The sequence below is a fragment of the Panthera leo genome, chromosome A1 (assembly GCF_018350215.1).
Source record: "Panthera leo isolate Ple1 chromosome A1, P.leo_Ple1_pat1.1, whole genome shotgun sequence".
Lineage (NCBI taxonomy): Eukaryota > Metazoa > Chordata > Mammalia > Carnivora > Felidae > Panthera > Panthera leo.
In genome coordinates, this window is record NC_056679.1 from 157,164,989 (window position 1) to 157,186,365 (window position 21,377).

The window sequence follows — 21,377 nt, forward strand, 5'->3', positions numbered from 1 at the left end:
TTGACTTGTTTCATTTAATTTGACTTATTACACTCTAGCTCCATCCATGTTGCTACAAATGGCAAGATTAAACTGGTAATAAAACTATTAGTTTTAGTAAGGAAGAAAGGAAAATTTTACAATAGATGGTTAATGAAACTTCACTATTCTGTCCTTTTCCTGAGGCTACATGTATTTTTCCAGTATTCTGAAGAAAAATCAGGTGTTAAAGTGGGAGATTAAACACACTAATTTTGGAATTTAAAGCATATTATCTCATTTAATTTTCACATCTCTACCATCTAGATATTATTAACTAACTCCACTTTCCAAGGTTAATAGAAGTTAAAAGAAGTAAAATCCTTGGCCTAAGACTGTAGAGAAATAAATGGCAGAGACAGAACAGCAACAACTCAGGCCCATTACACTCCAAAATGCTTTCCACTACAACATGGAAATCGGTTTTATTGTGATCATTAGGTAGCAGCAATTTTCATCACTCTTCAAAAGGCCTTATACATTTTGAAAAGGAGACTGATCATTGGAGAAAAAAAAAAAAAGGCAAATTCATGTCTTAAGGAACACTAATATTTTACTTGGAATTAACTAATTTTAAAACTTCTTTCCACTGTTTCAACAATTTATTCAGATATTGAGTTATTCAAATATTGAACACCTTACCTATGTATTTACTCAAAACAACTTGTGCGGCTGGAATAGCATTCATCTGAATGATATTGTACCGGTACAGCTCAGTATCTCTGTTGCTTTTATCTTGCAATGTTGTACAGACCCAATAAGCATAACCTATTGCTCCCTCGGTCTTTAAAAATGACAAAGTTAACAAGTGAATATAAGATAATAAATATACCAATAATTATAAAACAGCAAGTTTCAATACAGTAAATATCACATTTTAGTCTTAAGTCAACTGCAAAGTGTCTCTAATTAAAGAGTCACTGTGATACAACACAGCTCAGAGCATATTTAAATCACTTGCTTCAACCCTAAGTAGAAGAATCACATGGGATTAAATAAAGTGCAAAAAAACAGAGCCCCACCCAATGGGTTGATTTCCTTCTCTAAGCACCATTTTTAGAGATTAAACCAATAATTACCAAAGGAGTTCTAAAACACATTTGTAAATAATCAAGAAATGCCGGCCTACTCCTTATCTCATGTTGATTTTTCTCTAGGGTCTCAGTTTCTATTCTAAATGACTACTGTATCTATTGAATCCCATGTCACTTCTTCCTGAGCTTATGAAAGATAACACAAGATGAAAATGAGAAGTTCTTTAAAGATAATCTATTTCTAAGATAGAATAAAGAATAGAGACAACTGCTGTTATCAACATCTGATACCACTCTATTCATTTTCTTAACAAGAATAATACTTTATTCATGAATGAATCCTCAATAATGTTCAAATTCTTACATGCATACTAAGCTCTGTAGTGTGCCTGAAAAGATCCATGGTGTCATAACTTCCAACTGTCTCTGCGATAAGAGCCTATAAAAGGAAAAAACAGGTTCTTAAAGTGAAATTATTTGGCAGAACCAAAGGTTTACTAGCTGTGCTTCAAAGCACAGCTAATTTATTTTCCAATCTTGGCTACTACATTCCCATGGCTCAGAGGACCAGAATAACTTGTCAAATTGGCCCTTAAACTGACAAATGCTTTCCGAATCCCCTCTGCAACCAGGCAGTGATGCAATAATCCACATAAAATTCCTCAGAACACTGATAAAGCTGTGCTACCTTCTCCCTTCCCTTTCACCCTTGATCCATTCATACTGGTATTTGTCTGGACTGGGGTTCTTAATCACACGATCATCTTGGATTCACCTGGGTAAGCTTTTTAAAAAAGGAAGTCCTTACCTCTAGATTTCTAGTTTCCACAGACCTGGAGTACAGTCTCAACATATTTATTTTTCAAAAGTGTGTCAGGAATTTAAATAATATACCTATGCCTTTAACTTTATAGACTATGAAATAAAAGTACTTTCAAGCTCCTATATCTTTTATTTAAAAATCAGGGTTTTTTTTTAGTTATCATACATTACTAATATTATTAAAAAATTAATATAAAGTCTCACTTCTGTTGTTACCATTTTGATTAAATCTACCAGTTAACTCCTGAAATAAATTATTTTTAGATAAAAAGAACTGAAGGGCGCCTGGGTGGCTTAGTAGGTTGAGCATCCGCCTTCAGCTCAGGTCATGATCTCACAGTTTGTGGGTTCAAGCCTCATATCAGGGTTTGCACCTGCAGCATGGAGCCTGCTTCCGATTGATTCTCTGTCTCCCTCTCTCTCCGTCCCTTCTCCACTTGCATAGACACACTCTCTCAAAAATAAACATTAAAAAAAAAGAATAAAATACTTGAAAAATTAAAAAAAGAATACTAGGTGGCTCTGATTAGCATCCAAAATCTACTGATCTAGAGCAGTGCTACTCAGAGTCAAGTCCCTGGAGCAGCATCAGCATCATCACTTGGAAGCAGTTAGAAACGCAAATTCTTGGGCCTCCTGCATCCAACTTACACAGAGATTAGTAGTAATGCTGTTAGCGCCCAGATGCTAACCACAATTCATAGAGAAAGGAGTTACTTTTCTAACTCTGCTTGCTTCACCAATTAACTAGAATTAGATCCAAGAGTCAAAGGTAGAATAAAAGATTCTAAACTCTGATGAGTGGTTTTCTGATATGGGTGATGCTCCTGCTATTCTCTGAACCAAAACAATCAACTACTTACTAATTCATTACAATTTCTCAACTAGAAAGACCTTGAAGACCACTCAGTCCAATCTTTTTCAGGTAAAGAAAATGAAATCCAGCAGTGATATGTTAAAAATCAGTCAGTGACAGACTCACACTCATAACCAAGTATCTGGATTCCTATCTGGCAGTACAAAACTCTGAACTTTGGGGAAGCAGAGGAAGAATACTCATAAACAAGCACCAAATCAAATATAAAGATTTTACAGAAAATGGGAAAACATAATCAAAATGATCTTTGTCGATGTTTATATTTTTGGTAAATGTGCTTTAAACAACAGAGTTCCAGGGTTTTTTAGCATAATAATGTCAGGCTGATGGAGCCCAAAGCCCCCCAAATCAAGGCTTAATCATTATAAGCTGTATGCCCTTGGGCACAATACTAAGGATCTCTAATCTTCAATTTCCCCATCTGTGAAAAGAGTTTAACAACCACCACCATCGCAAAGGATCAATGAAAGATTAACCGAAATAATTATATACAAAGAGACTATCACAATTACTGGCACAAAGGAAGTCCTCGTATGTTACCTGTTATCCAACATTATCATTGCTATTTCTATTAACAGGTTACTTGTATCATTTTATATTAACTGGTTGTTTATACCCTAGGATTATTAATAACTATATGTTATATATCTTACTTGTCCAATCCAGCACATTAAGTAAGATGGATCAAGGGACTGAGCCATTTTGAAAGCTTCATGAGCTTGCTAGGAAAAAAAAAGGCAAAAATTAACATGTCATGTCATTTTATTAATTTAGTATTAAATTGCTTATGTTTAAAAAGCATAAGAGAAGAAGGTAAGTCAGACTTGTCAACATAAATACTTACAAGTCCAAAACTTCATTGTTTAAACACAATTAGCAACGCTTAAAACAGTGTTTTAACTACATAGTCCTAGAAAACTCCTGGGTACAACAGCTCTCTCTACAGGCTTAGGGGTTTTGGTCCCCAGTGAAAGGGCAATAGGGATGCACCTCATAGTCCGTAGAACTTTTAACCAATCACCCATGCATTTGCTAGCCACAGGTTTGACAGAAGTATCTTTTGCCCTCTCCTGAAGCTTAATTGGCCTGAACTAACGGCAAGGAGGTCAAAGAGACGTACCTGAAACTTGGCAAAAAAAGAATGGACAGCATGAATATGTGCTAAGCAGTGAGGAAACCTTAAAGATACCTCACTTGGACCCATTAAATTGCATGTTTATTTTTCTACTACAAAAACTTATTATATGCTGCCTTATACTGTTTTCTCAAAAATCAATGTGTGACAGGAAACAGTCTTATTTTTCTTATGAAAACAACAACTCCTGGACAGCAACTGAGTTGTACTATCATAAAACTACATTCAGAGTTTTTTAACTGAGATCTAGCTATGTTTAAATTTTTAAAAATATTTTCACATATCTTAAGATCTAACTTATATTCTCCTTCATTCTATTTACAGGCTTTTGAAGCAATCTTGGCACTGACTTACTTTATCCCTGAGAGTATTACTGAAACTATTTTAAAAGGATGATATTCAGTATAATGGCTGAAACACAAAATAGTACAGATATTCTATTATCTATAGATTTATGGAAACTACTAAACATGACCTACAAGCATGCTTCCAATTACTTACTGTATTTCTAATTCTCCAATATATAACTGTTAAAGTATGACAAATTACATTGTGGCATATAAAAGAATTAATATCCACTAAAGCCAAATCTAAATCACCCAACATAGGCTAAACTTAATCTGCTAGACATTACTAATCACCTCTTTTACTTCATCACCCCACCCCTAACACAGCCCACACAGGACTCTTCTTATACATGTACAGATAAAAAGAAAAACACCCCAATAAACCATAACAAAATTGTTCTAATCTTTAAATGAAAAACATAATTATAAATCCAAAATTTCTTCAGTGATATGAAAAGGAAAATAAATCTTACACGTTCATTATTTAATATAATAAATGGAATGCCATCAATTATCTAGCATATAGGTGAGCATACTGAATAGGTAACAATATCCAAAGTATTTCTCCACAAGAAGCTAAGCTATTACAAAGAAGTAATATTCACATATAAAAAATTCATATATAAAGCTATTACAAAGAGGTAACATTCATATATAAAGAATGTCCTTTAACATGACAAAACAGACAACACATTTACCTCAATGTTTTCATTTGCAAGGTATAAGACTCCCAAGTTGGTCCATGCAACAGGATTCTAAAAGATGTATATATAAAATTAGGTCCCTGTCTACATGGCAGCCTGAGAAAGTTATTAACATGAAATTTTGAAGTTCTTTTTCACAGACACATAAAACACTCACAATTTGTTCTGATTGGATTGACTTGATGAAACAATGCTGAGCAAGGGCGTAATTTCCAATACCTAAAAAATAACAGAGTGTGATGAAACTGAACTTTATTACCTGAAACAGGCAATCTTCTAATAATATTGAAGTGTTATGCAATTCTTACCACTGTAACATGAAACCACACCAAGAGCATTCCAGTATAAATGGTTTTTACTGTCGAGTCTCACCGCCTTTTTCAGACACTGAAAAAGTAAAATTAGATTAATTTTGGTATCTTGGAACATCAGTATTTATATCAAGATAAATGTGGTTTTATGTAAAAACATGATAGTATTTATCAAAAACATCAGAAAAGCTTTTCTTTTTTTAAAAGGTTATAAAAAATTTCTCAAAACCCCACCTGTAAAGATTTCTCCAACAACTCTTTAAGATCATTTGTGTTGTTGCCTGTTTCTGCTAGATGTTGTGCTTGACGGTAATAATTAATTCCGAGATCACACCATGTATTAGATGTGGACATCAGTTTTAATGCACGACCATAACACCTGTGGAAATACAAAAATAAATGTTATGTTCTGTTAAAATGTCCTAATTCAAAGTAAATGTCATTAACTAGCAAACTTTGTAAATTACCTTCCTCCAAGATGGAGGAGCTCATTCTTCTTTAATACTTGTTTTCCTTCTTTCTGACCTAGGAGGACTCCTAAAACATTAACATTTACTTTAGATGGTGAGACAGCATACAGACTGGTACAAGCATCCCCAACTAGCTTCCAAAGGCAAGACACATCAGCTCGATGCTGCAGAGCCCTAAAAAAATAAACAGTGTTTATTTTATTTTTATACTTACAAGTTATTTCCAAAACCTAGGAAGTTTATCTCTCTCATTACAATCTTGATTAAGAATTACTTCCTTGGTTAAGTGCAGTGAATGCTTTACTAAATTCTTTCTAAATAAATTACATGTTATCACTCCCTTATTAGGAAGAAGAAAGGAAGGGGGGAAGGAGAAAGAAGTGATTATTTCAAATGCCAGAAATTTTGCAAACACCTCTTTGGTACTCTTCATCATTTTTATTAGAAGTAGCAGAAATCACATAAATAAACCAATACATTTTCCAGGACCAATTCACCTTTAACTGAATTTTTTTTGAACTGTGCTGTCTGTGTTTGTCTTTTAAACAGTAACCAAAGTAGTAAAGTTGGTAGCTCTCTCTCAGTTAATTATTGTAAACTCACGTTTTTGCTTGTTGGTCTTTGGTCAAATAAAAATGACTAGTAAATGTGTGATATGTTAAATATATTTGGTGGTCCAAAGGATTTTTACTAAGACCAAGATTACCAAAAAGCTAAATATGAAAACGTGAAAACTCATGATTTATTGAAGAAATATGACTGAATGCACAAATTTAAAAGAGTAAATAAAAGTATTAATTATGGTGATAAAGGTCACCTCTTCTTAAAATGAGAAAAATCTCACTATTTCTCTTCATTTTTCTCTTCTCAAGATCTTATAAATAAAACATGACAATTTCACTTAAGCCAAGTCTCAATAACCAGCTATCACAAACAGCTATGTTACTGGCAGATGGACAAGCAGATGGAACATTTCTCATAGCCTTTTCTACTAAAAGAGTCCAGCCAAAAATCATTTTCCAGTATCTTTCTGAGAGATAAGATTAATTATTGCAGTCATCACTGAGAGCCCACTGTGAGAATCAGGAGGAAGGACAACACTATTTGTAGTTCCTCTGCTTAAATATCTTAGCATAACATCTAAAAATGACAGCATGATAGGATAATGCTAAGCGAAATAAGTCAGTTGGAGAAAGGCAAATACCATATGATCTCACTCATATGTGAAATTTAAGAAACAAAACAAACGAGCAAAGGAAAAATAAAAGAAAAAAAGAGACATAAACCAAGAAACAAGAAACAGACTCTTAACTATACAGAACACACAATGGTTACCAGAGGGGAGGAGGGCGGGAGATGAGGGGGAAAAGAGAATGGGAGTTAAAGAGTATACTTGTTGTGATGAAAAGAGTAAAATAAAATAAAATAAAACAAAATAAAAGTAAATAAAATCTACAACGTGAAAGAAGAAAATAGAAGGAGAAAAGAGAAACAGAGGCCATTTTAATAGCCTAAACTCTTTCAATAAAAAAATAAAGTATCCGTAAGGTGAAATAACTTCTATCACCTTTACACAAGAATTGTGGTGGTACGAACTTTTACATCCAGAAGTAAATATAAATTTGGGGATTATCACTTTAAGAGTTTTATATACCTCCATATAATTGGCTGTGAATGCTACAAGCTATGGGCTACCCAGAACAAAATTTCCCATTCTCAGAAAGGCAGTTTTTGTATCTCAAGTATCATCAAAGGTTCACAATTACTCTTAAATACTAGTTCAAAGCATGCCCTGTTCACAATACCCTTTCCTCTTTGGAAAGATCTATATAATGTGAGACTTGAAAAGCAGCAATAAAAACCTTCGGGAGAAAAAAGGCTCAGGTTTTCTTTTCATATTTGGTTCATATTCTGGAGCAACTAAATCAACAGGAAACAGAAGAGAAGACAAGTCGGAAAAGAAAGGAAAGGAAGCACAAGAAAGGTGTTTAAGAAAAAAAATTTCAAACGTATGTGCAACATGTGGACTTCTTAAAATCATCTACCACAAACAGCACTTCTACTTAGCTGGTGAATTTACAGTTCAATAAAAATACCAGGTTTACTCAAATTTTTCTGATTCCCTTAATATTACACATCACTTTTTCTTACTACACAGATTCTCTCCAGGAGCAGATTGCTCGTTTCCCCTCACCTTCAACCCTACCAAGATACCTAGAAGCGGCCCTTACCATTGAATATAAATCATACTGTTCACCGCAAGTCCTAGTTCCCAATCAGTTCAATTGGAGGTACTGGCATTTCTAGGTCTCCTGCAAGGGAACACTGATGCACAGTATTCAAGCTGCTGCTCCTCTAGCAGAATGCTTCTTTCTTCCCACCCTTCCCTATGCAGCCAGCAGGTCAACAAGAGCAAGAAACTGTATCTGTTCCCCAGTGCCACGTTAATACAATATGTCAGAATTCATTGGCTACTCCGTTATTCTTTATGTTTAATATTCTGAGTACTGATTGCTGTATCTCACAGAAAAAAATACAGGAAGATTTTCTAAATTTGGCTTTAAGATAATGCTAAGAAAATAAACACAATGAATAATAAGAATAACACTAACCAAGTAAAATATTCCAGTGCTTTTTCTATGTAGTCCACAGCTTTCCCATCAAGATAATCCACTAGAGCTGCTTTTGCCATCATAAGATGGCATTCGCCCAAACCTAAAACCAGTTAGTTTATAGTTATTAAAACACATACAGAAACACTTAGAATAAACTTTAAAAAATGTAGCGGTGTTATTTTAAAGCCACTTTTCAGAAAACAAAACTTAACGGTATTTTATAAAAATTATCTTTAAGTATGGTCTCGCATACACTTAGTACTGTTGCAGTAACATGCGCTAAAAGTGATAAAAATCTATAGAAAGAATTTCCTTGACTTTGGGCAGATTACTTAACTCTTAAAACCTCAGCCTTGAAAATGGTGATATTACCTAAATGCTATTCTCCATCATATTACTATTTATTAACTGTTGTGAAGCAAGATTTCATCTTTTTATATTCAAAACTAGATAGCAAACTACACAGTAAAAATGTAATAAATGAAACAGCAATTTCCTAAAGTACCCAATAAAGATCTAATAAACGTGAATTCTTTTGAGGAAAGTTTTACAAAATTAAAACAAAAGTTTTCAAGGCCTAAGTTATGCATTGCTTACAACATACACTATTTCTGATTTTTTTTTTTTAACGTTTATTTATTTTTGAGACAGAGACAGAGCATGAACGGGGTGGGGGGGGGGGGGCAGAGAGAGAGGGAAACACAGAATCTGAAACAGGCTCCAGGCTCTGAGCTGTCAGCACAGAGCCCGACGCAGGGCTTGAACCCACGGACCGTGAGATCATGACCTGAGCGGAAGTTGGATGCTCAACCAACCAAGCCACCCAGACGCCCCCACTATTTCTGATTTAAATTACAAAACAAAACAAAACAAAAAGTGAAAAAAAAATCTTCTGTAACTTAAAAAGTAATTAAAAGGTATTGAGATATTTTGAAGATATGGTAAATTAATTACCAAAATATAACAGGAGGAAAACTCTTGTTTTAGAGATCCATTTTTAGATCAAATAGCTATCATGCTGTTTGTCTAAAAGTTAAATATCATACTACTATTGATTAACTGTTAGGAAATAAGATTTGATCTCTCTATATTCAAATCTATATAACAAGCCATATTATAAGAGGTTCATGAAAGAAGCCACTGTTGACTAAGAAGTCCTTTTCAGGTTATGAAATACATTTAGGAAATTTACACAAGGATTTTATACTCTAGTATCACAAAAGTCAAAGGAGCTATGAAAAAATTACCTTTCAAAGCTGGCACATAATCTTCTTTCTTTTTAATGATCAGCTGGTATTGAGCTATCGCCTCCTTATATTTGCCTAGGATTTGCTGTATTGCTGCAACCTTAAACACACTGTATGTGGATTCTGGGTTCAGCTCACTGGCTTTTGTGAAGGATTTCAAGGCTGTGGTATAGCCACCTCTGCTTAAGTATGCCTCTCCTAATGACTCCCAACAATTGAAGTCCTTTGGGTCTGCCCTTAATGCTGCCTGTAAACTAAAATTTCAGTAAACCGTAAGACAACTAAATGTAAAAGAACTACTTCCACATTTGACAAGACAATATAAAATAAAGAATTCAGTTGAATCACATACAACCATGGTTACTTCTATTTATCAAAGTGCTATTTAAAGCAGGTATACCTGTTCCTTTTATAACTTGAATTTTTTTATAACTTTCATATTTTAATACTAAGAAATTTTATTACAAATTTGGAATGAATAAGAATACTTTTTTGCACAAGAGCTGACCAGAATTTTCTTCCTTGACTATCTGAAAGAATCCCAGTTTCCTACCAGAATAGCTATATATCTCAGTATGCCTCATGACAATTAGTAATCTCCCACTGATCCTGTTACCAAAACAGAAATATCACAGCAGCCTAGGTATTTACATAAATCAGAAACTTTATCTTGATCCAAATATATATATATATATATATATATATATATATATATATATATATTTGTTAATGTTTTCACAAATAGAAGAAAAAAATAACTGTTTACAACAATTTGTTAGGTTCAGAAAAAAGGCACTTTCTAATCCTTTCTAAAAAAGAAAACATACAAGGCTTATAGTTAATTGTGGGCATTCACGTTTAAGTATTCATTTTAAGTTTTGGGGGTGATTGTAGTAATAAACAAATTTTATCACTTGTAGCATAACCAAAAAAACTTATATAAAGGCTTATAAACCTAATTAAGTTGACAGATATTATAATCTCATTACTAGGAAATGCCAATGCTCTGTTACACTTCCTTATAAACAGAAAGTCTTGCCTTTTTCATTTTTTTTTGAACTGAAGTACAGTTGACATACAATATTATATTAGTTTTGGGTGTATAACATACTGATTTGAATTTTACAGACACTATGAAATATTCACCATGGTAAGTGTAATTACCATCTGTCATCACACAAAGTTATTACAATATTTTATTATTATATATTTACTATTAATTAAATATATTTTATTCTTTTTTTTTTTTTTTTTTTTTTTAAGGTAAACTCGGTGCCTAACATGGGGCTTCAGCTCACAACCCTGAGATCAAGAGTTGCATGCTCTACCAACTGAGGCAGCCAGGTGCCTCTATTCTCAAGTATATTTCAAACCAAATAACTGAAAATGAGCTGCTCCAGATGGACTTCAAGGTGTCAAATGTATCCCCTGCCCCCAGGGGATATATAAAGCATGTCACTGGAAGAACAACAAAGGTATCAGCCTTGGCTTTTTATCATTCCTTAAGTTTCCACTGAGAACCTATTACATGTACAACACTAGGAAGACTTCACTTCATTAGAATGGCTATTCCCTTAACAACAGGACATCATTTAACCTATTTTTGCATTCTCCAGTGCCTTGCAGATAATAAGAACCAATCAACTATAAATAAATTTTGCTATTTCTTCTCTCAAAATATAATCTGGAATGAGGAAACTTGTCAGGTCCATTTTGGGTATAAACAGGAGTTTAATTTAAGGAACCAACAGGCTGTCTAACAGTTTAAATATAATAAGGTGCCTTACTCAGCCACTGCTTGAGAATGCTGACCAGCTTTCAAATAGTACAGTCCGCGCCTCAGCCAGGCCCATTTCGCTGTTCCAGCACTTGCCTTTTGAGTTACTGTCGTTAGGATGGCTAAGGCAGTTTCCTCAAAAAAGGAGGAAAAGACTGATTAAGAAAGACTAATATTAGAGATAGTGAATATCATAAAAATACAGACCACCTATGTATAGTACCCAAATATATTTTCATCTACCACTTTTGATTCTTTAAACTTATACTAGTTTATACTGAACTACAGTTTCAACAATAAGTGAGGAGTGATGTAATGTCTGTCAATGAAAAGAAAAGTTTCTCCATAAACAGTGGCAAAAATATTTCTATTGTACCTCCAAAGAAAAATTTAAAGAAATAATAACTTCCAAGTATACAAATATAAAAATATTTCTATTTCTATACTCAGGATAAAAAGAAAAAGGTATTTAAGTTATTAGATTATTAGACATACCATCTCTTCAAGCTCCACACTTAAGTCAACTGCTGCAGCTCCAGATTCAGCATCAGTATCATCTAACTCAAACGCTTTCCTGTAACAGCCACGGGCTCTGTTTTTATCTCCTACTACATCTCTGTAGTAATGACCTAAATAGCAGAAAACTTTGCCCATGTATGTATCCAGTCTGGCAGCCTTTGAAACAGAGATGGATAGCAACACAAAATTAAAGTTTGTTTGAGTGGGTCTCTTTAAAAACACAAAAGATAAATACACAGATTAAAAGAAAAATGGAACACTTTCATTAAACATAGAAAAAGATGCCAACACGTCCTTTAATGTAAGATTTAAAGCAACAGGAAACCTAGTCATCACTGCTTATAAAAAACAAGTGCAAAAATATTATTTCTTTATTAAAAAGAAATGTGAAATTAGAGTTATTATTATATTCACCCTCTTTTATGCATCAAGGTAAGAATGTGACACTGGTACTTGTTAAACATTTTAAATATGAGAAATTATACATCTGGAAGTATACATGGCCATAAAACTACAGTAGAAATTACTTAAAAACAATAGTCTTTTCCAAAGATAATTATGTCTCATTTTGTATAATGTCTGTTTCTTACATAAGTAACTTTTAGGGGTGCCTGGATGGCTCAGTCAGTTAGGTAGCCGACTCTTGATTTTGACTCAGGTCATGATCTCATGGTTGTGGGATCAAGCCCCACATTCTTTGTGCTAAGCATGAAGCCAGCCTGGGATTCTCTCTCTCTCCCACTCTCTCTGCCCTTCCCCGGTTGTGCTTGCTCAAGTGCTCGCTCGCTCTCTCACACTCTCTCTCTCTCTCTCTCTCAAAATAAATAAACTTTAAAATATAAAAAGTTAGATAAGTATCTTTTATATTTTTATTTTCTCCTTACCCATATAACATTCTCACAAAACTTATGTGACAGAGATCAAACACCAAAAACTTCAGTTTAAAAAAAAAGCAATTCAACAAACAGTAATTTTAAGTACCTAACTTATAAGATTATTATTTATGATTTTACAATGAATCCATTTCAACTAAGAATTAAATAGTAGCACATGTTTTACCTTTAGAAAGTGAGTAAGAGCCTTTGTTTTATCTTTTCTTGTTTCTTCACCCATGAACCAATATGTTAACCCAAGTTGGTAATGATATTCAGCAACTTCAGCATCTTTCTCAAGAGCTCTCTGGAAACTAAGTCACCAAAGGGAAGTAAAAAGATATGCATACACACAATGTAGGAAACTTAGTTGGGACAAAGTTTGAGTGATTCAAAGATGCTAAACCAGAAACAAGTTATTACTTTATAATTTAGATTATAATGAGAGAGGAAATTATTTGAAAAGGAGTTTATAAAAGCACATGGCCTTTCAGCTTAACCAATGTGCTAAGTGTTTAGGAGCACACACCAAACATTATATATGCTCACTGACCATTATGATCAGCTAGTCAGAATTCAAATCCATCTCAGAGAATTTTCTCACAGGTACTGCGCTACATGCTAAATACATTTCTTAAAAATATTCACGCATACACAGATCAAATTTATACACAATGGATCTGTATCAAATCCACACATTTTGAATTTTTGAGAAATATAATAAATTGAGATATGACTAGATCTATGAGCAATCTATATGTATTTTTACCATTTCTCTGCTTGTGGATAGTCCTTTTTGGTAAAATGAATCAAAGCCTCCAGGGCATGAACTTCAGCTAGGTCAGGGTAAGAAGAGAGAAGGTCTTCCATAATCTACAAAGTAGATATCTGTCAATTCCTTATTCAAATAAAGTAACTTGTAACTTAAAAAAATTCCCAGTTTGAATGGAAAAAACCAACCTTTGAAGCTTCCTCTAATGAGCCTTTATTCAGATAGGCCAAGCTTTTAAGAACCAAAAGTCCTGGGATATTATTTGCATCAGAAACCTAGAAAATGATTGTAAAGAACTGCTGTTAAGTCTCTTTCAACACAGATCATCAATATTTGCTTTAATTAAAGAATGACCATAGAAGAGCACAAAATAAAGACATAGTGATTTCTATCAGTATGAACACATTCATTTTTGTAACTTTTTATTAGAGAAAATTGCAAATGCATTTCAAAAAATTAGGAAATAGTATAATAATCCCACATATACTCATTATCTATCTTCAAAATTAACTCAAATCCAATCTTTTCTCATCCATATCTACACTCAATTCACTACACACCTGCTTAGATTATCCCAGATAACTTCTCATCAATGCTTTAGTACGAATATCTAAAAATTAAGTTCATTGTTATATAACACAGTCATACTACCATTATAAACACCTAGACAAAACCAACAATACATCCTTAGTATCATCAAAAAAATTAGCAAGTGTTCAAATTTCTCAGTTGGCTCAGAAAATATTTGAATAATTCATTTGTTTTAATCAAATCCGAATAAGGTACATACATTTCAAAAGGCTGATATGTCTATTAAGTCTCTTTTAATCTATAGGGCTCCCTTCCATTCTTTTTTCCTCCCTCACAATTTAACTGTTGAAAAATATGGGCCAATTGTCACAGTTTTCACACAGTCTGGATTTTACCGAATGGAGTCTCATGGTCCTGACGTGTTCCTTGGTCCCCTATATCTTCTGTAAATTAGTAGTTAGGCCTGAAAGCTTAATCTGATTCCATTTTAATGCTTTGGCAAGACTACATCATGTGTACATGCACTTGTTATGTATGGTACTTTCTTTTGGTAATGTTAGCAACCACTGATCCTCAATGCGTTAGATCAGATTGCAAAATGGCGGTTTTCCTTATTCAATGGAATACTTCAACAACAACAAAATTTCCCTCCCCTCATTATCTATTTGATTATCCTGAGGAACAGTTCATAAAGGAAAGGTAAGATATTTTGATTCTTTCCAAATGGTTCCTCAGCACCCTCCAAAGATTTTTTTTTTTTTATTGAGAATGTTTTGTTTATTTTTTACATCTTGAATACATGGATTTAAACATATTTGGTATTTTTCAATCTACTGCAGTTACTGGTGCTCAAACTCCCCTTTAGCCAGTGACAATCAACCCATGATAATTCCTAAGCCTTTCTAACATAATTCTAGTAGCCTTATATAGTTTCCTTGCTTTCTAGCATTCTAAGATGTTCTGGGCTCATCCTATACATCTTCTGTTTCATACCTGGACTTCACCAGCTCTCTAAGAAACTTTTCTTTGTGTGTGTGTGTGTGTGTGTGTGTGTGTGGCAGGGGAAAGATTGGAAAAACCTCAAAGCATTTAAAAAACACACTATTGGTAGAAGGCAAGTAGAAAATAAGAAATTAACATATTGGTTATTGAAGGATGCTAACAACTGTTCTAATTTTAATGAAATGTAAAGCCCTTTGAAATATATCAAACAATGATATTTTAAAAATTCAAAATCCTACGATACACTGGGTAATAGAATTTTAATTTTGGATAAAAAATAGCCTTTATCTGAAAAAACTGTTTAAAAATACCATGTTGTTATAATTCATAATTTATAGTTTTTTGACACAGAATTTCTAAATGTTTGAATTAAAAACATTAAGAAATAGGATTCCTTCTTAAATATCATTCTCCTTCTATTTTATTAAATTGAAAAACAAATAAATAATATTGTCTACTATGAAGCTACTTGAGTCCTTAACTGTTCTTGTCAATAATCTATGAAATCTTTTCTGGAGGCAAAAATTTAGAGTCCCAAATTAAAAATAATCAAGTTGTAATAACTTAAGGCAAAAAGAGAAAAGGAGAATAAGAACAATACTAAAGAAAGAAATCACACCTATGAAAAACATTGTAAGTACTTAACCAAGAGGCAAACAAATAACTTTGGAAGTTTCCAAGTGTGTGATGTGGAAAAGGCAGATGTGGTGAATTCATACCTCGAACACAAAATTTGATTAAGTATTTGTGGAAGGAGGGAGTGGTTGGTGCCCATTTGACTGGAAAAAGTAAAGTCGAAGGGAAAAACCTGATGATAAGACTACCTGATCAAGAGTACAGATTGCTTCCACTGAAGATTCATAATCTGAGAGTTTAATCAAAGCCTCTGCTTTCAAACGGAGACAAAGATTCTTCTGATGAAGACTGCCACCAGACACACCAAGATTATCTATGTTCTTCAGAGCTGACAAAATTAAGGACATCTGAATGAAGACAACCATATTACTTCACTTATTTCTTCTTGTTAAGGGTAAAAAATAATAAATTGGAGATACAGTAAGAATAAATTGCCAAAATAATATACATGAAGAATAATTCCGAGCTAAAGATAGATTATTCCCTGAATTCTTTAAGGAAATATCTGAATTTAAAACAGAATACATCTGAATTTAAAATCTCTATCTTTACATAACATATAATAAAAGTGAACATCCTGAAACACAATGGCTATCTATATCTGTATCTGCTACATAACAAAAGTTAGCCAAACCATTGGTAACAAACTTAGCAAATTAGGCACACCGGAATGGGAAAGAAGCTGGATTCAAAAGGACCAGGGTGAACTGTGTCTCAACTACAGAAGGTAGGCCACCAGCTGTGTCAAGAGCAGTGAATCACTTTTTATGATTTCCTATCCCTCGCCTGACCCATCTGACCACATTCAAATAGGCTCCAAGATGCCTAAGACTGCTCTTATCTACATGAGAGGAATCAAAAACTCCTGAAGTCCTGGATGCACCAGAAACTTCCTTATTACAAAGACAGACCACCTCCACACAAGCCTAAACTGGCTATGTCAAAATTCCAAGGAATCCTTTGAAAAATACTCATGGTTAGTTTAAAAGTAAATACACACTAGGCATTATTTAACCATCTCAATGAAATTTAAATTAGTGAGTAACTTAAAATACAAAATAAAGCATGTGAGTTTTTTTAAACCACCAATTTTCTCCTTTAACATGAAAAGAAACAGTTGGCCACCAATGCAGATATCAGGAATACCTTGACTGCATGAAAGAACAGCTTCCTTAGGTCTATGCATTTTAACTTGGGCTTCGGCCAGATGATACCACCCCGTTGTGCAAAGAGGGCTTTCCTTTAACCCTAAAAGGAAAAAAGCAATCACAAAATCCAAACTTACTATGACCAATGAGGTGAATGGCACCGCCATCTACTCCCCCAAATCAGATCCCTCCCCTCTCCCTTGTCTCTCATACATGATCATTCCCTACATTGACTCCACGCCCCAATCCATTTCTCTACCATCGCTACTTCAGTTCACATCACCATCTTTATCCCAGATCACTGCAAGTGCTTGCCACCCATTCCAATTCATTCTTTACACTGCAGCCAGAATGTCTCTAAAAATACAAACGGAATTATAAAATTCCTCTGCTCAAAACATTCCACAGGTTCCTGGCTGCCCTTAACATGCAAACTCTTTCACAAGGTGTGCAAGGCCCCTCTCCACTACCATTTCTTAACTCTTCCTGCTCCCATACATCCTTCTCACATCTTGCTGAACCACCTTGAATTCCAGCTGTGCTCTCCTCTCAGGCTATTTCAGCTCTTGGCTTGAAAAGCTCCTCCCACCCCAAGCTTACATTTGTCTTTCAGATCTCTACTTGAATGTAAGTCTATCCATTGTGACAAATGCTAAAACTAAGTTAAAGTTTCCTGGCAAAACTAAGTTAAAGATTCCTAAGGGCGGCAGCAGGGTGAAAACATATATAATTATCCTTATTTTACAAATGAGACACAGATAATTTAATTAGTTTTCTAATGGTCTGGGAATTAGTGAGTGACAGTTTTGGAATTCAGACCTAAGCAGATCCAGAATATATAAGCATATTTCTTCCACTTCTATCTTAAATATATGTTCCTTTTTGTTTTTAATGTTTTTGTTTATTTATTTTGAGAGAGAGACAGAGAGCATGCAGGGGAGAGGCAGAGAGAGAGGGAGAGAGAATCCTAAGCAGGCTCTGTGTTGTCAGTGCAGAGGTCGACAAAAGGCTTGATCTCAGGAACCATGAGATCATGACCTGAGCCAAGATCAAGGGTCAAATGCTTAACTGACTGAGCCATCTAGATGCCCCTTAAATATCCACTCCTTAAGGAAAGGCCCAAAGATAACCACCTACTGACTGTGTTAGCTAGGATGCAAGGCGGAGTTACTCAGATCAGAGGGCTGAAAGCTATCAGCAGAAGAGAGGAGGGGAAGGGACAAAATCAGGGAGGGAATGTGTTTTGTTTTGCAGAACCAGTGGTTCCTACCTACCCAGGAGTCTGCTAGGTGTTTTACCTGACAGCCCATGGCATGAGCCAGTCTGAGCAGATATGGAGCTGCAGACCTGTACCAAAGCCCACCTGAGTGATCCTGAAGTTACCTTGAGCTCATTGTAATACTAAGATTTTTTTCCTCGAATGGGATTTTCTGCCATTTTTTGAACATACAATGTGTGTACTAGCATGCTGATATACTGGGCATACACACCGCGACCAAAGTGCCTAAGTAACAGCATATGGATTCATTATATTTGAAAATGAAGCATGGGAGCTAGCAAAGTATGAAGGAAGGGGCAAGAAATCAGACTCGAGAAGGTTGCAAACCCTGTGAAGAAGTTTGGATGTTATCCTAAGGGCAGTCAGAAACCCATGAAAAGCTTTAAGTTGGGGAAGAGAATATGTGTACATTAAATTAATGTCTACACCAGCTCTCTGCCCCTGCCCAATACACTGAATAAACACTTTCTGTACAAAGCCCATGGGGAGACACCGCCTTGAAAGCTATCTCCCTGTCTCCTTACTGTGATAAATAATAAAAGTTCTTTGCTTTCAACACTTCCTTGGATTGTGGTCAATTTAAAGCAACCCAAGCAGTGAGACCCTTGAGTTTGGTTACAGCTACACCTCATGTTACATGCTCTATGCTGTACACTTGCCTTCAGTTAGGTTCCTAACAGCCTCTTCATACTTTCTGTCTTGTAATGCTTTAATCCCCAAACCAATGAAGCCTGGACCACTTTTTGAATCCATTTCCACTAGTCTGCGACAATACTGCTGTCCTTCATCAGTAAGACTGCCTGGAATTAAAAGGGAAAAATGATTAGCATACGTACTCCAAACTTTTTTAAAAAGTTTAATGTTTATTTATTTTTGAGAGAGACACAGAGCCTGAGTTGGGGAGGGGCAGAGAGAGAGGGAGACACAGAATCCACAGCAGGCTCCAGGCTCCGAGCCATCAGCACAGAGCCTGACGTGCGGCTTAAACTCACAGACTGCGAGATCATGACCTGAGCCAAAGTGGGGTGCTTAACTGACTGAGCCACCCAGAGGCTCTCATACTTCAAATTTCTAATTGCCAAAGCATACATACTTAAATCTCGAATACCATTTTACATATCTTCCACCATATCAATTCCAGGAATTCAAAACTTAAATAGACCAACAAACACCAAAAATTTTAACATTTCATTAAAAACTTATGCTCTTCATCTTAAATTTTGGCAGTAGAAACCACTTCACCCACTGCAGTATGGGTAAACTGAACCTGTAGTCATACTCAAGGTTTCAAACAGGAAACCTACTGCTACTTGCCATTAGGCTAAAACACACAGCCTCCTGCTTGCCAGCTCTCCTTTTGCTGTTCAGCACTAACAATTTCGGTTGTTAAATGAAGGAATCCCTAAGGACAGTGTCTTCACCAGTCTCTCTCCCTGGGCAACCATGTGCTGCTAGAGATGTGACAGCCAGGATGCCCTATCTAGTGTTCTTCCAGAATCTGGGATTAAAAGACAGTCTTCTTGTCAAGACACTATACAAAAACTTAGTCACATTCTTCTTAAGTCTACAAGTCCAGTAGCACCTTTCTGCATTCTTTCAAAAATTTTATTTTCCTATATACGTTAATGGTTAAGCTTATGTAACAATCATGTAATGCCTATATTAATTTCAAATTTATTCTGGTAAAATAATTTAGTTTAGAAAATATCATTTATTTTGTTTTATTTCCATTTTCTCCAACCTCAATCTCAGGATTTCCATTCCCAGAAAAGCATAAAAACATGTGGAAAATGTGACTTCTGCTTGAGAATAAACTGTGCATAGTATTCACCACTTTGATAAATTGTTTAATCACACAGGAAAATTCTTAAAAACTAATTACAACAAACTACAACCTGAAGAATAAATATTAAACTAATTTATTTGAAACAATTAAATTAAACTAATTTATTTGAAAAAGCAGCCTGATGCTTTTTTTTGAAATCTATTTAAAACACATACCCCCATGTGGAGCCACCCTTTCAGTCACAGATGTCAAAGATAAATTCTTTGCATATTACCATTTAGGTTATCTGTTTCAAATTTTTCAAAACCAGATACACAGCAATACATAATCCATGATATTATATATTGATTTAGCAGTCCAAGTTAGTAAAAAAATTCATAACAGCTAAAGAATTAAAACTTCAGTACTGTTTGTGAGATATGAAAGCAAATTGGAAGAAATACTACTCTTGTTAGCTTATAAAAAAAGACTTGAGCCAGCTATTATTATGCTTCTAGATATGAATTTTCTTTTCCCAATGTGTTCTCACTATTGCTTCCATAAATGTTAATTTCCAAAAACAGACATGCCTCATTCCATATACCCTATTCCTCTCAAGCACACCAGTGCTTGAGACATCAGAATCAGAATCACCCAAAAGACTTGTTAAAACACAGAATGATGGGGCGCCTGGGTGGCTCAGTCGGTTAAGCGTCCGACTTCAGCTCAAGTCACGATCTCGCGGTCCGTGAGTTCGAGCTCAAAGTCGGGCTCTGGGCTGATGGCTCAGAGCCTGGAGCCTGCTTCCGATTCTGTGTCTCCCTCTCTCTCTGCCCCTCCCCCATTCATGCTCTGTCTCTCTGTCTCAAAAATAAATAAACGTTAAAAAAAATTAAAAAATAAAAAAAAAATAAAACACAGAATGCTAAGCCCCACTGTCAAAGTTTCCGACTTCAGTAGGTCTACCTGAAAGTTGGCATTTCTAAGTTCTCAGGTGATACTGATATTACTGGTTCAGAGACAATACTTTAAGAACCACAGGCCTATAGAATTCATCAATACCATAGACCACCTTTATTATTAGTCATATATACACATATACATACATATGTATATATATCTCCTGTGTTTCTACACCTGTAGCTAAACAGTAACTTCTGGAGGGTAGGGACTAGCATAGTATCTTGTATACAATAGACATCCATTAAATATTGTAATGGTCCTTTAAGAACACCATTATGAACTGATCCTCCAAAAGACTTAGTCTGCTAATAAGTAGTAGCTGAGAATTACTATGGAAAAATAAAAATGTTCACCCTTCTAGAAAAGAAAATAAAATAGCTATTAAAATTTTTCCTTTAGGGGCACCTAGGTGGCTTAGATAAGCTTCCGACTTCTGCTCAGGTCATGATCTCATGGTTGCTGAGTTCGAGTCCTGCATATGGCTCCGTACTGCCAGCGCAGAGAGCCTGCTTTGGAGTCTCTGTCCCATTCTC

The 21,377-nt window shown here is 34.8% G+C and overlaps 1 protein-coding gene and 1 long non-coding RNA gene across 5 annotated transcripts in view; one reads left to right on the forward strand and one right to left on the reverse strand.

The window, feature by feature from the left end:
• TTC37 (tetratricopeptide repeat domain 37) overlaps positions 1–21,377 on the reverse strand; it is a 112,177-nt gene that overhangs the window by 49,312 nt on the left and 41,488 nt on the right. For all 4 annotated transcript variants that reach the window (XM_042943792.1, XM_042943801.1, XM_042943781.1 and 1 more), the window contains exons 11-28: positions 18,776–18,916; positions 16,836–16,937; positions 15,878–16,017; positions 13,709–13,795; positions 13,518–13,621; positions 12,936–13,062; positions 11,853–12,032; positions 11,368–11,492; positions 9,581–9,834; positions 8,331–8,433; positions 5,716–5,892; positions 5,483–5,627; positions 5,246–5,324; positions 5,095–5,156; positions 4,932–4,988; positions 3,405–3,473; positions 1,417–1,491; positions 661–802 (exon numbers count right to left, since the gene is read on the reverse strand). In XM_042943792.1, the coding sequence (XP_042799726.1) occupies positions 661–802; positions 1,417–1,491; positions 3,405–3,473; positions 4,932–4,988; positions 5,095–5,156; positions 5,246–5,324; positions 5,483–5,627; positions 5,716–5,892; positions 8,331–8,433; positions 9,581–9,834; positions 11,368–11,492; positions 11,853–12,032; positions 12,936–13,062; positions 13,518–13,621; positions 13,709–13,795; positions 15,878–16,017; positions 16,836–16,937; positions 18,776–18,916 (2,169 nt within the window). The remainder of the gene's footprint in view (positions 1–660; positions 803–1,416; positions 1,492–3,404; positions 3,474–4,931; positions 4,989–5,094; positions 5,157–5,245; positions 5,325–5,482; positions 5,628–5,715; positions 5,893–8,330; positions 8,434–9,580; positions 9,835–11,367; positions 11,493–11,852; positions 12,033–12,935; positions 13,063–13,517; positions 13,622–13,708; positions 13,796–15,877; positions 16,018–16,835; positions 16,938–18,775; positions 18,917–21,377) is intronic.
• On the forward strand, positions 1,711–4,382 carry LOC122223008. Its single transcript, XR_006203980.1, has 2 exons — positions 1,711–1,831; positions 4,211–4,382. It is a non-coding gene; the product is annotated as an uncharacterized LOC122223008 (long non-coding RNA).